This window comes from Temnothorax curvispinosus, unplaced genomic scaffold (genome assembly GCF_003070985.1).
Source record: "Temnothorax curvispinosus isolate PA1 unplaced genomic scaffold, ASM307098v1 QBEX01000655.1, whole genome shotgun sequence".
In the NCBI taxonomy this organism is placed as follows: Eukaryota; Metazoa; Arthropoda; class Insecta; order Hymenoptera; family Formicidae; genus Temnothorax; species Temnothorax curvispinosus.
Window position 1 is genome coordinate 1 of NW_020210435.1, and position 14,107 is coordinate 14,107.

At 30.6% G+C, this 14,107-nt stretch overlaps 1 protein-coding gene across 1 annotated transcript; it reads left to right on the plus strand.

Moving 5' to 3' along the window:
* Positions 1-220: 220 nt before the first annotated feature.
* LOC112456736 lies at positions 221-6,138 on the plus strand (the record flags this gene model as incomplete). The annotated part of the gene is made up of 10 exons (XM_025019469.1): positions 221-357; positions 542-674; positions 3,079-3,198; positions 3,326-3,443; positions 4,495-4,753; positions 4,958-5,074; positions 5,133-5,223; positions 5,495-5,640; positions 5,826-5,958; positions 6,041-6,138. Coding segments are annotated over 10 exons (1,305 nt in total), but the record flags the coding sequence as incomplete, so codon positions are not given.
* Positions 6,139-14,107: the final 7,969 nt, after the last annotated feature.

Consider the following 14,107-nt stretch of genomic DNA (forward strand, 5'->3'; position numbering starts at 1 on the left):
AAACAACGTGTTTTTTGCTTGATGCTTCCGATTAAAACATGTCGCGTATAAATTATCTTTTATAAATATCACTCGAAATTTTTATTATTTAAACAACTTAGAATTAGCATATTCTATTATTTATATAGCTTAGCATTTGTGAGTGAACTGAAGCAATTTAATACAACACAAATGTAAATAACTCGATATGTCTGCGAAATTCGCAAATTAGATTTTTCAGATTAGTGCATCTGAAGATAACATCAAGGAATTTGTATTTCCCGTTGTATTCGTAACGTCGACCGTTTTATACATGTTCATTGCTAACTATGTTGGGCAAGATATTATAGATCACACTAATCACGTATTCGTTACTGCGTAAAGACTTTTTTATTATTATACATATACACATATATTTATGTGCACTTTATCTATCTTGAAAGTAAACAAGCACTTTATCTATAAAACGTACATATACAAATATATGTATGAATGTTATTTATGTATTTTCTTTTCTTTTTCAAATTATTTTTCTTTAATTTAACGAAATTTAATTTCACAGGTACAGCGTTCAATGGTATCTAGCTCCCTTACAAATACAAAGAATGATTCTTTTTCTGTTACAAAGAAGCGGCAAAAATTTTACTCTGGGTATTGGTGGATTATTTATTGGATCGTTAGAGTGTTTTGCGACGGTAAGAAAATCATATATCACGTAATACAATATATTTAATGTAACGTAATATAAATGAACATATACTCAACAATATCATTCTTTATAGCTTGTGAAGGCTTCGGTATCTTACTTTACTGTTATGTATTCTATACAATAATAAACCAAAAATAAAATCTAATTATATATTAGAATGTAAACAATATGGATAATTAATTAGAAATTCTTGATATATTTATTTCATATTTTGTTTAAAATTGAGATGTATATAATTTTGAGTAAACAGATTTATTGAAAATATTGTTTATAAAACATGAAACATTTCAAATGTAATTATACAGAGGTATAAAATATCACACATAAAATTATTCAATCAAAGACGTTGATGCATATCACATATTCATAATGCATTGGAGCAAATCACATATTGCTATACTTTAAAATAAAATCGTGTTAGAAATTTAATTAACATTGTATTGCGTTTAAACTTGATTATCTCTGTTAGAAATATATTTGTCGACACATATTACTTTTTGATCAATATTATTATTAGCATAAATATTTTTAAGACTTCAAATTTAAGTTTTTTGTTGGTGGAGTTATGAAGAACATAAAATACGTATTCTTACGCTTTGATAGAGAAGGAAAAGAGAATAATATTACTTTAAACAATAACTTGAACGTTTAATAATACATACTTAAGACTGAAGGGATGAACATTCTCCTTGTAGATAAAACTCTTACGATTGCACGAACAGGAATGAAGCGTGTAAAGGCATGAATTTCAAGTGCTAAATACGCATGCGCAACTCTTGTATTGTTCTCGCGGAAATATAGTTCTCTCACGAGTAATTTTGTTATGCGAAATAGAACATCTGCTGAATTTCACTGGTATTAAATCGATCGCTTAATCATAGCTTTTGTGAGAAATATTATTAAAATGCGAATGTTTTGATCTCACGATAGTGTCTCGTGCCGTCTTGCGTACGAACGACATTAGGAAAATTGCGTTAAAATTTATACCAAAAGAGAGCAGCCATAGAATGTCTGTTTAATGAATGCAAAAAGGAGGGAGCAATCATGCCTTCGATATCTTCGCAGTCTTATTTTGGAGGTTGCAAAGAAATGATCTCTATCGAAGCCCAATACTTTAGTCTTAATAAGATTCTCTTACTCGCTGTAGGGCTGTGGCCTTATCAACGAACGAAACTCGTACGTTTTCGGTTTATTTTCTTCCTGATTATTCTTGCGACTGCTGTTTTGTTTCAAGTAAGACTATATTTCTTTTCTTACATATTATTACTTTTAGATAAGTTATATACTTTGTATATTTGATATAAAGTAGATATAAATTATCTAAAAAAGTTGTATTTTTAGATAATTTTTATTACATCTTTTATTATCATATACATAATTTAATATAATAATTTATATAAAAAAGAAAATTATTTCATGTATTAATTGTATTACAATATGTTTACTTCATTGTGTAACACTCTAACAGTATCTTTTGAAGAGTACAATTACTATAAGAAGTCTTAGAAATATCAATGTTAATTATAAGCGATCAAAGCATTGATGATTACCGTGAGATTTATCTATTCAAATATAAAATTCAAAATTTTGTAATTTTAATAAACAAAGAAAGGAAGATTGATTAACTGCAAAAAATATAAACATTTGAATAAATATTTGTGATTTGTGATCTTTTTTACTTAATAAAAATTTAGGAAGAACGATAATATATGTATATATTCATTTCTGTTTTTCGACAAAAACAAAATACGTTTTAACTTTATTCTTTCAATAAAAACAAACATTAGATTATTTAATAATTCGCTACATCTAATAATTGTTTTTAAATAAACAATTAAATTTTCAATAATCTAAAATTTTTAATAATTTGCATGTAACGAGTAAGCCCTGCCATTGATAATTAACTTGCTAATGTATAGCTGGTTGTTAAAATGTATACATGTACATAGAAGCAGTGTATATAAGAAACCAACATTGTATGTCAGCGGAACAGAGAAAATCAATATTACCTTAGATATGAAGATCAATATTTAATGATAGGTGCGCGTACATGTGTAATATCAGAATTGATATTGTAAAATTTAAAAAATACTAATATTAAGTAAAAAAATTTACTTAAGATTTAAAAAATACTATTTACTGATTTTGATTGCTTACTTTTTGAATATTCTTGTAATTTTGACTTTTATAATTTTCATCTTTTATTAAAATCTCTGTTCTATTTAAATATTATACAATAGTTGCAAGACATCACGTACATAATTATTATTACCTTTTTTTTGTAAAATTATTATATACATATAAAGTAACAATTCTATAATTTAAAAGTTATAAAATGTATAAAAAACAAATTTCAAATACAAGCATTTTAATGAAATTATTGCTTGCAGTTCACCGCATTTTTAACTTCGAAATGTACTTCGGATCTCATCGTCAAGATTCTGTCTGTCACGTTTTCCTTTGCTATTTTTATGATAAATTACATCTCTTTTGCTTGTAACATGAAAGCTGTAAGTTAACATTTTACAATTAAATTTTTTTACACGATTAAATTAATATCTGTGACAAATTTTTATACTCAACGATCTTTCTGAAAAAATATACACAAAGGTGGTATAAAAGTTACTGGATTGACAGGTAAAGAATTTATTGACGCAACTTCAGCACGTATACGATAAACTACAAGATGAATGTGAAAACACTATCATGGAAGAGTATGGCTATAATGGAAAACGTTACACGGCTGCACTTACAAGTAAGATAATATTTTTAGATTTGCATTTGCTTATAGTTCGTCTTGTTTACGTGCAAGTTACTTCAGTAGAAGACAAATTAATCTTGACAAATAACAATAATTTATCTGCACACATATGTATGATACATCACTCCATTAAAATACATGTTGTATATAATATATTGGGAGAGAAATAATGATTTTTGGATTAAAGATATTTAAATATAAAGAATAAACAATTAGTAGATAGTGTTCGCTTGATATAAAGAATAAAAGGACCCCGCACAAAACCACGTGAAAAAGCCGTTCTATCGAATTGGCTAAAACTTTGGGAATTGGTAGTTTATGTAATGCTGATCAAAAGTCTCTAGGCGCGAAATCCGGAAATGGCCAGTTTTCAAGTTACGAAAGGTCAAAAGTTGGGAATATGGCCAACAGATCTAGCTTATATGGGTTATCTACGCATGCCGCACGCATCGACGGCACTTATTGAAACGGAACTTGTTCCGCATTGAGATGGGACTTGTTCAGAGGATGTGTGAAGACTGTCAGGATAAGCAATAGCTACGCAACATTCGTGCAGCTAATATGGCCAAGTTACTGATACGGCCAGCGATCGAGTATATGGCTCTTGGCTTGCGCTACCCGTTCTTAGCGCTATCCAAGGATAGCGGATCAACAGGAACAAGTTCCGTCTCAATGAGTGCTGTCGATGCGTGCGGCGTGCGTAGATAACCCATGTAAGCTAGATCTGTTGGTCATATTCCCAACCTTTGACCTTTCGTATCTTGAAAACTGGCCATTTTCGGACTTCGCGCCTAGAGACTTTTCATCAGCATCACATAAACTACCGATTCCCAAAGTTTTAGTCAATTTGGTAGAACGGCTTTTTCACGTGGTTTTGTGGGGTCCTTTCAACGTGTAGAATTATGAGTTGAATAATAGTAGAAGCCGATTATAATTGAGTTTGATGAAATATAAAATTTGAGATAGAATATACATATACGTAAAGCAATATTTTAAGATATTATATGACAGAAAATTATACAAGTTACTTTCGAACATTCTTTAGTATTTGGCGTTTGCAGTGTATTTACTTCTATTGCTGCTGAATTTTTATCGAGTACTTTTGATGTTTTGCCAATAAATGTTTCTCAAGCACGTCGAATGCAATTCATAACGGAATACTTCGTCGATCAAGAAAGATATTTCTCTTTAATTCTATTACATATCAACGTAGCATTTTGCATAGGGCTGTTTATAATAATAGCTGGAGGAACAATGCTTATTGTGTATCTCCAACTTACATGTGGAATGTTTAGAATCTCCAGGTATGCCAGAAATATAGAAATGGTTACAAAAATTCAAATTATAAAAGAAATTATATTATTATTATGAATAGAAATTCTGTTTGTTACCTTAAATAATAAGTTAAACAAAAGGAATTGTTATATTTCGAAAAAAAGGATCTAAAAATAAAGTTTATCTTGTAAAAACAAAAAAGTATATGTACTCGATAAATATGTTATTTATAGTTATCGTATTGAACGTGTAATGAGAATCAATATGCTGAAAAACATTAGTAGGAAGAATGAGAAAGTCATATTCGAAGGGATAATTTGTGCTATAGATATGCATCGGCAAGCTATGAAGTTAGTATGCAAGAATTATACATATAAGTCATATAATAATATTTACTTGTGTTTAAAGATTGTCTGAACTCTTGGTATCTAAATTTGAGACAATGCTATTCTGTCTAATAGCAGTCGGAGTAGTCTCTTTGAGCCTTAATCTCTTTCAAGTAAGTCTCGATAAATCTTTATCTGGAAAGGGTGTTTAATATTCCATAATGTAGTTCTATAACAAGAGAGAACTTTTATTAATAACTTTAATTAATTGATATTTATAATTAATTCTACGTATAAATCTGTTTTTTTTTCTTCAATTAAATGAGTCAGAATTCCGGTTATAATGAGATAGCTTACCATGTAAAAAATAACAGATGAAACGTAGGCAGAAAATTCTTTCTCTTCTCTCCGTAATACCTACTCTCTATAATGATCGTATTTTAGATTTCTCAGATTGGTTCATCTCAAGATAATGTCAAAGAATTATTATTTCCCTTTTTATTCGTAACAATTTGTATTTTATACATGTTCCTAGCCAACTATGCCGGGCAGAACGTTATTGATCATACTAATTACGTATTTGTTACTGCGTAAGAAAATTTTATTATATAAAATATTATTATATGTGCGTACACATAAGCAATTTGTGCATATTTATATTAAAAATAAAGGTAAATATCTTATTTATAGAATGATTAGAGTGTATGTTAATTATTATTATTAAATAATTTTTTTCTTTTTCAAACTCCCAATTTTTGTTCGTCTAATTTCGCAGGTACAGCGTTCAGTGGTATATGACTCCCTTATACATACAAAAAATGATACTGTTTCTATTGCAAAGAGGCACCAAAAAATTCACTTTGAGTATCAAAGGACTATTTGACGGATCGTTCGAATGTTTCGCTACGGTAAAAAAAAATATATCGTATATCAGAATTTACTTAAGATAGCATACGATGAATGTGGGTTAAATGATATAATCTATTGCAGCTGATAAAGGCTTCGATATCTTACTTTGCTGTTATATATTCGATACACTAAAAAAGACTGAAAAAATGAATCTAATAGCATGGTATATGTATAATTAATTAAAATTTAATAATATATATATATTACTTATTGTATTACTTATATTATTGAAAAAGTAAAAAACCTTACTTTTGAACATGTAGTTTAGCTGGAGATTTCGATCCACACAAGCAAAACATGGAAAATAATAGTATATTGTGCACCAAGGGGAGAAAGTTGCCTCGCCTTCGGCTCGGACGGCAAACTTCACACTCGACTGAAAAAGCTTTCGACCCGAGGTGCACAGGTGATATTTTTCACAACACCTTTAACGGAAATGTTCGACTTCCATGCTTAGAGAGGGGCGAGAGTGGCCAATTTCACGCCAGGGCTTACTTTCCTCCCCAGGGAAGAAAATTAATACTTTCCGCCCGCTATACCGGGTGGAAAGTATCAATTTTCTTCCCTTTTTTCAGGGTAAGCCCTGGTGTAAAATTGGCCACTTTTGCCCCTCTCTACAGGCATCGAAAGTCGAACTTTTCGTGGAGGTGTTGTGAAAAAATTATTTAATCCAAAATATTACTTTGTTAGGCTTTTGCAAAAGGATTTAAAAATGAAAATAATGTATGTACATGTCGCATTCTTTAAATATATAAAATATAAGAACAATTAATTTTGTACTGTATTTTCAATCATTAATTTTTTGTAAGCAATGTTTACAATGATACGCGTCAGCCATAACAAAATAATTTATGCTTATTTAGTTTATACCTATATACTAGCATTTACAATTTTTTAAAATGTTCTGTTCATAAATAACATGAATGGTATGTGTAAAGAAAAATACAAAAAGGTATAAAACATATAACTATATTTCCATTGTGATATTATTTGCTTGTGACATGCGACAACACGAACTTGATAAAAACGTGTCGATATATTTGAAATTGATAACTTACTCTCTTTCAAACATCAAACATATAGATATATAGTAATGTGTAAATGTGTAAAGTCCCCCAGCAACAACCGAAAACAACAGAATGCGCCAGCGTGACTTTTACGTGAATATTCTTTTCACGAAAGTCCTTTCTTCTTCATTTTTATGGGAAGAAGACATCTGTTGTATTCCCCTATATGCGTCGCATCGATCGCTTAATCATAGACCTCTTCGAAGGTAAAAATTGCAAAATTGTAAGTGTTTGAATTTTTTCATAATGTTCTTTAATGGTTACTATAAGTTTAATGGTAAAATTTACGCTAAAAGAAGGAATATCAATCGATCGGTCGAAAAGAGGGGATAAACGGAATGTCCTCGACATCTTCGCAGTCACATGTGTTTCGATGCTCGAAGAGATGATCAGCGCGAAGGATCGGTACTTTAGTCTCAATCGGATTCTCTTGCTCGCGATTGGCTTGTGGCCTTATAAACAATCCAAACTTGTTCAATTGCAACTGACTTTGCATTATGGAATTCTGGGAAGTTTTATCATATTTCAAGTAAGTCAATATATTTTAGTAGTTTTTTACGAGAAATGTTCTTATTTATTAATAATAATAATAATGTATTAATTATTAATTAATTACCACATTGCTATTGATAGCAACTTGTCTCACATTTAAATTTATATGTATATAATTATAATACATATATAATATATATATATATTAAAATAGTATATTTTTATTATATATATACTTACTCTGTGATGTAAGTATGATTATACATACATTGCGCTTTTTGTTCAACTATTCCGCGTAGAAAAACAATTGATAATTTAAATTTTTCTATTTGTTGACACACAAGCAAAATATTCCTTTAATACAAATAATTCAGCAAAATCATTTCACATAGTTTACAACATTTGCGACCACAAAATGGGATCTGCAATTAGTTATTGAAATTCTCTCTGTCACAACCGTCTTTTTTAACTTCGTAATAACATACTTCTCATTCCACTTTAACATGGATTTTGTAAGTGATAAGAGTTATTCTTTATTTGGACAAATGCGTGTCATATACAGTGTGTTGATACAGTCCGTATCAACTTTTAAGTAAAAAGTAGCATAGAAAATTATTGTATGATGACAGGTAAAATATTTATTAGATCTACTTCAACACACTTACGACGATCTAAAAGACGAAGGAGAAATTGCCATTATAGAAAAATACTGGAACGTTGCTAAACGTTATACTGAAGCACTTACGCGTAAGACAATCTCTCAGTTTTTCATTACTCATCAGGAAATATGCAGGCTTTATTTAAATTCAAATACTGTTTCTATTAATTAAATGACATGACGACATATTTGCGGTTGTAGAGTATTGTGCCTCAAATTTCGTAATCGTATTTTTAAATTAACAACATAAACGGCAAAAGCGCATTGCTTTTTTAAGCAATTAATTTATAGATAATAAAGCAATGCGCACATAGGTATGTGTGGTGATATTATTATACATCAAGTCATCACACGTATGTATACATTATATACATTGCTTCATTATTATCTGAAATCTTTGCGGCGTCTTTTCGTGCCATCCTTATACTGTATGTTACACACAGCATAAATGAAAAGACACCTCTATAAAAAATTCCGACTAAATAATATTCTTGAAATCAAAATACCTTTCTTTACAAACTTTTGTCTGTTTCTAATATATTTTGAGAAGCGCATGTATATGCGAGCATGGAATTTAAAGTAGCCATGTATAGCCATGTATATTGGACGATATTTCCTAGAAGGTTGGAAGATTAAATAGAAAAAAAAAAAAATAGAATATGCAATAATATTTAAAAACATTAATTAATAATTTTTTTACTATTGTTTTTCAAATTGTTCTGTAGTGCTCGTTGTCTTCAGCGTGACTTCTTTTATTTTTACACCATTTTTGCCATACGTATACGATATTGTATTCTCTGCAAACGCGTCCCGGCCAAATCCATCGTTACAGATCGTCACAGAGTACTTCATCGATCAAGAAAGATATTTTTATTTAATTATATTGCATACGGATGCAGCATTCTGCATAGGAGGGCTTGCAATAGTAGCGATAGGAACAATGTTCATATTATACATGCAACATGTCTGCGGAATGTTAAAGATTACCAGGTAAGAAAATTAATGATAAGAAGATTACTTAAATTTGTGTTGTAAATATTTGTTACGTTGCATCAAATCAATTGTGAAACTGTGTTGGTTTTATATTAGGATTTATTTTAAAATTTTTGCACGTGGTAACGTGACACAACTCACATTATGCGAATGTAAATTATTATACAATTATAGTTAACATTTCAGTTATTTACAGTTACCGTATGGAGCGGATCATGACAATCAGTATTACACGAATGAGCGGCACGAAAAGTGCGAGTTTGATTCACAAGAGCATAATTTATGCCGTAGATATGCATCGCAAAGCTTTAAAGTATGGTGGTCATTAAACAGATGCACAGGATGTATCGTAATATCTGGAATTTAGTTCAGATATAAGTTCTTACTGACGTCAATGTTTCTTTCAGAAAAAAATATCAACTTATTGATATTTCTTAAGTTATAAATAATTTAAAACGTGTGACTCTTGCGATATAAATTTATAATAATTGTATGAATTAATTTTAAATTAATACCTACATAATTAAATTTTACTCAATTTTATATGTAAACCATTTTTCAAAAACTTTTATTAGAAACTTTATCTAGCTATATTATTTTAACTTAAATATTAACATTTAATATCGGAAAAAAGGTAATAAAAAAAAACAGCGTTAGCATCAAATGGAAATCGCACTCGGAAATGGCCAAAGAATTTATCTCTGAGATTATTTCTGCATGTTACGATACGTATTGTACAGCTACTAATATCTATTCCTTCTTAAAGGATACTCAAAACTTTTCTATCTTCATTTAACATAACGTTCTTCGTTTTAATATTGAATGGATTGCTTTACGCGAGCCTCAATCTTTATCGAGTAAGTTTGGTTTTCTATTTTTAAACTTTCAAGTAAATAGCTCGCATTTTAGATTTTTCGAGAGATATCATCTGGACAAATTAGCGGGAAAGTGTTTCAGTCCTTAATATATGTAAATATGTATTATTTATATACTTTCCTCTGCAACGATATTTCGCAACAACTTATGGATGAAAACAATGGCATATTTGCTACAGTGTAAGAAATATTCTTATGTGATACGCAAGAGTCAAAATTTGTGCAATAAACACACACACACACACAAGCTGGAATTAAGAAATACATAATACGATACAAAATTCATACAAAGTTAAAGATAAATAATTCGTAAGATAACTATGCGTTATAATATTTATAAGAAAGAATTAATTTAAATTATAAATAAATTATTTTTTCATCATAGAATTATTGATATTGATCGCATTTAATCGTCATTTCATATAGATACAACGTTCAATGGTATATGGCTCCCTTACATATACAGAAGTTAATATTGTTCCTATTGCAAAGGGGCAATAAAACTTTACAGATATTTGTTGGCGGAATGATTAAAGGGTCCTTAGAATGCTTCGTCACGGTAATTATATCCCAATATATTCGATATAATATATTTCAAACATTTGAAAAAGATATCTTTTATTGCAGCTGGCCAGCGCATCAATATCTTACTTCACATTTATTTATTATACGAATCAATAATCATGCCAATTTATAGCACTGCATAATCCCTAGACAGATTAACCCTTAAAGCGCACATGGAGTGTAGGATACCCCACTCCGAACTTTGTGCTCTGATAAGTCCCATTAAAATGTCTTTTTCAATAATTTTTTAAACAATGTTAATTTTAAGAAATCGCTATAATTTTTGTTTATCCTTAAAATACATGACATTACTTTCATTCAGAAATTTTTATGCAATAAAATAGTCAATAGCGTCGTTACAGTACATACTTAAAGACACTGTGGTATCTCATACCCCCAGTGCGCTTTACGTAATTTTTCGGAGATGTGCGCTTTAAGGGTTAAATATAAAGTATGCAATATTAATGATAATATATTGCAATGCATTGTATAAATATTAAGCGGACAGAACGTGGGCTTTAATACAGTCAAATTAATGGAAAAGAGGCATTCTTTTTATTCTATTACAATTTCAAAATATGGTAACCTACAATGTTTAGAATAATTACGAGGAAACTTGGATACAGTAATAGCACGTTAACTTGCTTATGAGATGTTTGTCGCATACTCAATTGTTGCAAGTAGTGCAAAGTTAGCTTGTTTTAATGTTTTTTTTTTGCCTTTCATTCAAGTCGCGGCAAACATAATAGCTGCCGACAACTGCAACACGTCCAGCAGATTCTGTAATCCTTAACGGCGGTTTTGTTATCGTTATATTATCGTTGCGCAAATATTATACATGGTAAAAAAGCAGCGCAACGACAATATAATGATAAACAAAACTGTCGTTAAGAGTTACAAAATCAGCCCGCAGTTGAGTCATGTCTTTGGCCAGTAGAACCTACATATACCGGGGGATGTATTTCATGTCCAAGAACGATTTCTATATAGCGTATTCGTATAGTATTAGTATATTGTGCACTAAGGGGAGAAAGCTGCGTTTTTCAGACGAGTGTGAAGTTTGCCTCGGCTCGGGCGGCAATTACATGAGTCTGAAAAAACTTTTGACCCGTGGTGCATACGATATTTTTCACAACACTTTTACGGAAATGTTCGACTTTTAAATCCTTGTAGAGCGTGGTAAAAGTGGCCAATTGAACGCCATACGGGTCTGACGGAGCAGAAAGTATCAATTTTCTTCCCTGGGGAGGAAAGTAAGCTCTGGCGTGCGATTGGTCACTTTCTCCCTGCTCTACAGGCATGGAAAGTCGGACTTTCCGTGGAGGTGTTGTAAAAAAAAAGATTGAAATTTCCTACTATAATAGGGCGCGTGCTTCAATGTTTGGGCTGCAAAGACCGCAAAATAAATCGTAGGTCACTGGTGCTTTTTTATAATGTCATCGACACTGCAGCACTAGCAGCGTACATCATGTACAGGGTGTTAAAAAAAGGTACCAAATTTTAGGAGTATGTAGTACTCATAAAAATAAACCAAAAAGTCTTAATAAGCATTACTCCAAATTTATTTTTGAGTTATGAAGCATTTTCTGCTGTAATAAATAAAAAATAAATTAATCTACAGCAGATGTTTCGATGTGCTCTCCGTTTATTTCAACACATAATTTGACACGCTTTGTCATTGAAGATCGAACACATTCAAAAATTCCAGATTTAATTTGTATTTGTTAACAAGAGTTTTCAATTTTCTGTATCAGTTCATCCAATGTATCAACTGTTGTGGTGTACATCATGCTCTTCAAATGTTCCGAGCGAGATAACCATTCAACTGAACCACAATGTCCTATCCACTTTTCTTGAAAACAATTATCTGTCATACATGAAATGGATCTTAGTCATTTCAGAATTTGTGTAAAAATAAGTTATTTTTCAGAAAATTTCGTTTGAATGCTGAACAATACAAGGGTAAGTAATCAATGTGCAATGATAATAGATGGCCATTCGCGAGCGTTCGGGGACAAACTGACACAGAGAATTGAAAACTGTCACGTCGACGATACTGATTATTCGTCGACCTTAGAAGTGAAGGATGAGTGTACGAGCGGTTGCATGTAAGTAAATACGTTATAAAATGCATACTCGTGAAATAAATGGAAAATACATCAAATGCTTCATAACTCAGAAATAAATTGTTTTGGAGTACTGCTTATTAAGACTTTTTAGTTTTATTTCATGAGTACTACATGTTCTTAAATTTCAATATTAACGTTATTGAACAGCCTGTATACAACATAATCCAAGATTCTTTTTAACAGACAAACACAGAAAATTCTCATGAGCTCCTGAACCCTGCAGATCTTACTACTTACTACTTCACATTTATTTATTATAGGAATCAATAATCATGTCGATCTATATAGCACTGTATAATCTCTAAAGAGATTAAATATAAAGTATTAATGACAATGTTGCAATGATTGTATGAATATTAAACGGAGAGAACATAGATTTCCATACTGTCAAATTAATGGAAAAGAGATATCGATAATAAAAGAATTATTCAAAATTATTTCCGATATATTAATATTATTTTATTCATTGTAACGTGCATATTGATATATTAAAATTAGCGTATTCAAAAATAAATAATTTATTATTATTGGTTTAAAACTAAATATAATCCTCTTTGGGAGCAATTAAATGGCGCAAATGTCAGGAAATTTTAAAAAAGTAAGCATTAAGAATAGATGTTTAAAAATAATTGTTTAAAAATATGACATGTTTAAAAATACATAATTATAATTATACAATAGTAAAATTATATTTGCTGGAAAAAACAAAATTATTTTTGCGATGACATTACCTGATACTATAAAAATACTAACATTAACATAATTTACTAATTTGAAACATGCCAATATTTGACCCTTTCGGTACGGATAGTGATTATAATCACTGTCCATTATACAGATCACTGCAGCCGAGCACTATAGTCACTGTTCACATGCTGCACTCACTGCGGCCGAGCAACTTGAAATGTTAACTTGAAATGCTTCTGTTGATAAATTTTTTAAATTGTTTTTGTTATTGAGTTTTATTACATATATTAATTGAAGACGTTGAACGTCGAGTGCCTAGCTCTCTCGGCCGAATCGCGTATATTGGCGGATCGACGCTTCGGCCACTGAAGGGCCGTTCGCGTCACTCCGTACCGAAAGGGTTCATATTGCTTAGATGAACATACCTTATGAGCGTTCACTACAGAATGAAGCACGCGGAACTGTGGTGCTCGAAGAGTGGCGATTGCGACTGCGCGACTTCTGTACGACAGAAGTCCGCCTACGAACGTTCCTCCGTGAGAAAAGATCACCTGTTAAATTGAATTTAGTGTGAAATCAATCGTTTATTCATGAACTTCTTCAGAAGGAAATTTCTTAAATTACCAATGTCTAATATTTTAGTTGTATTTTCTATGGCTTTACATCATACTAATGTCAAATAA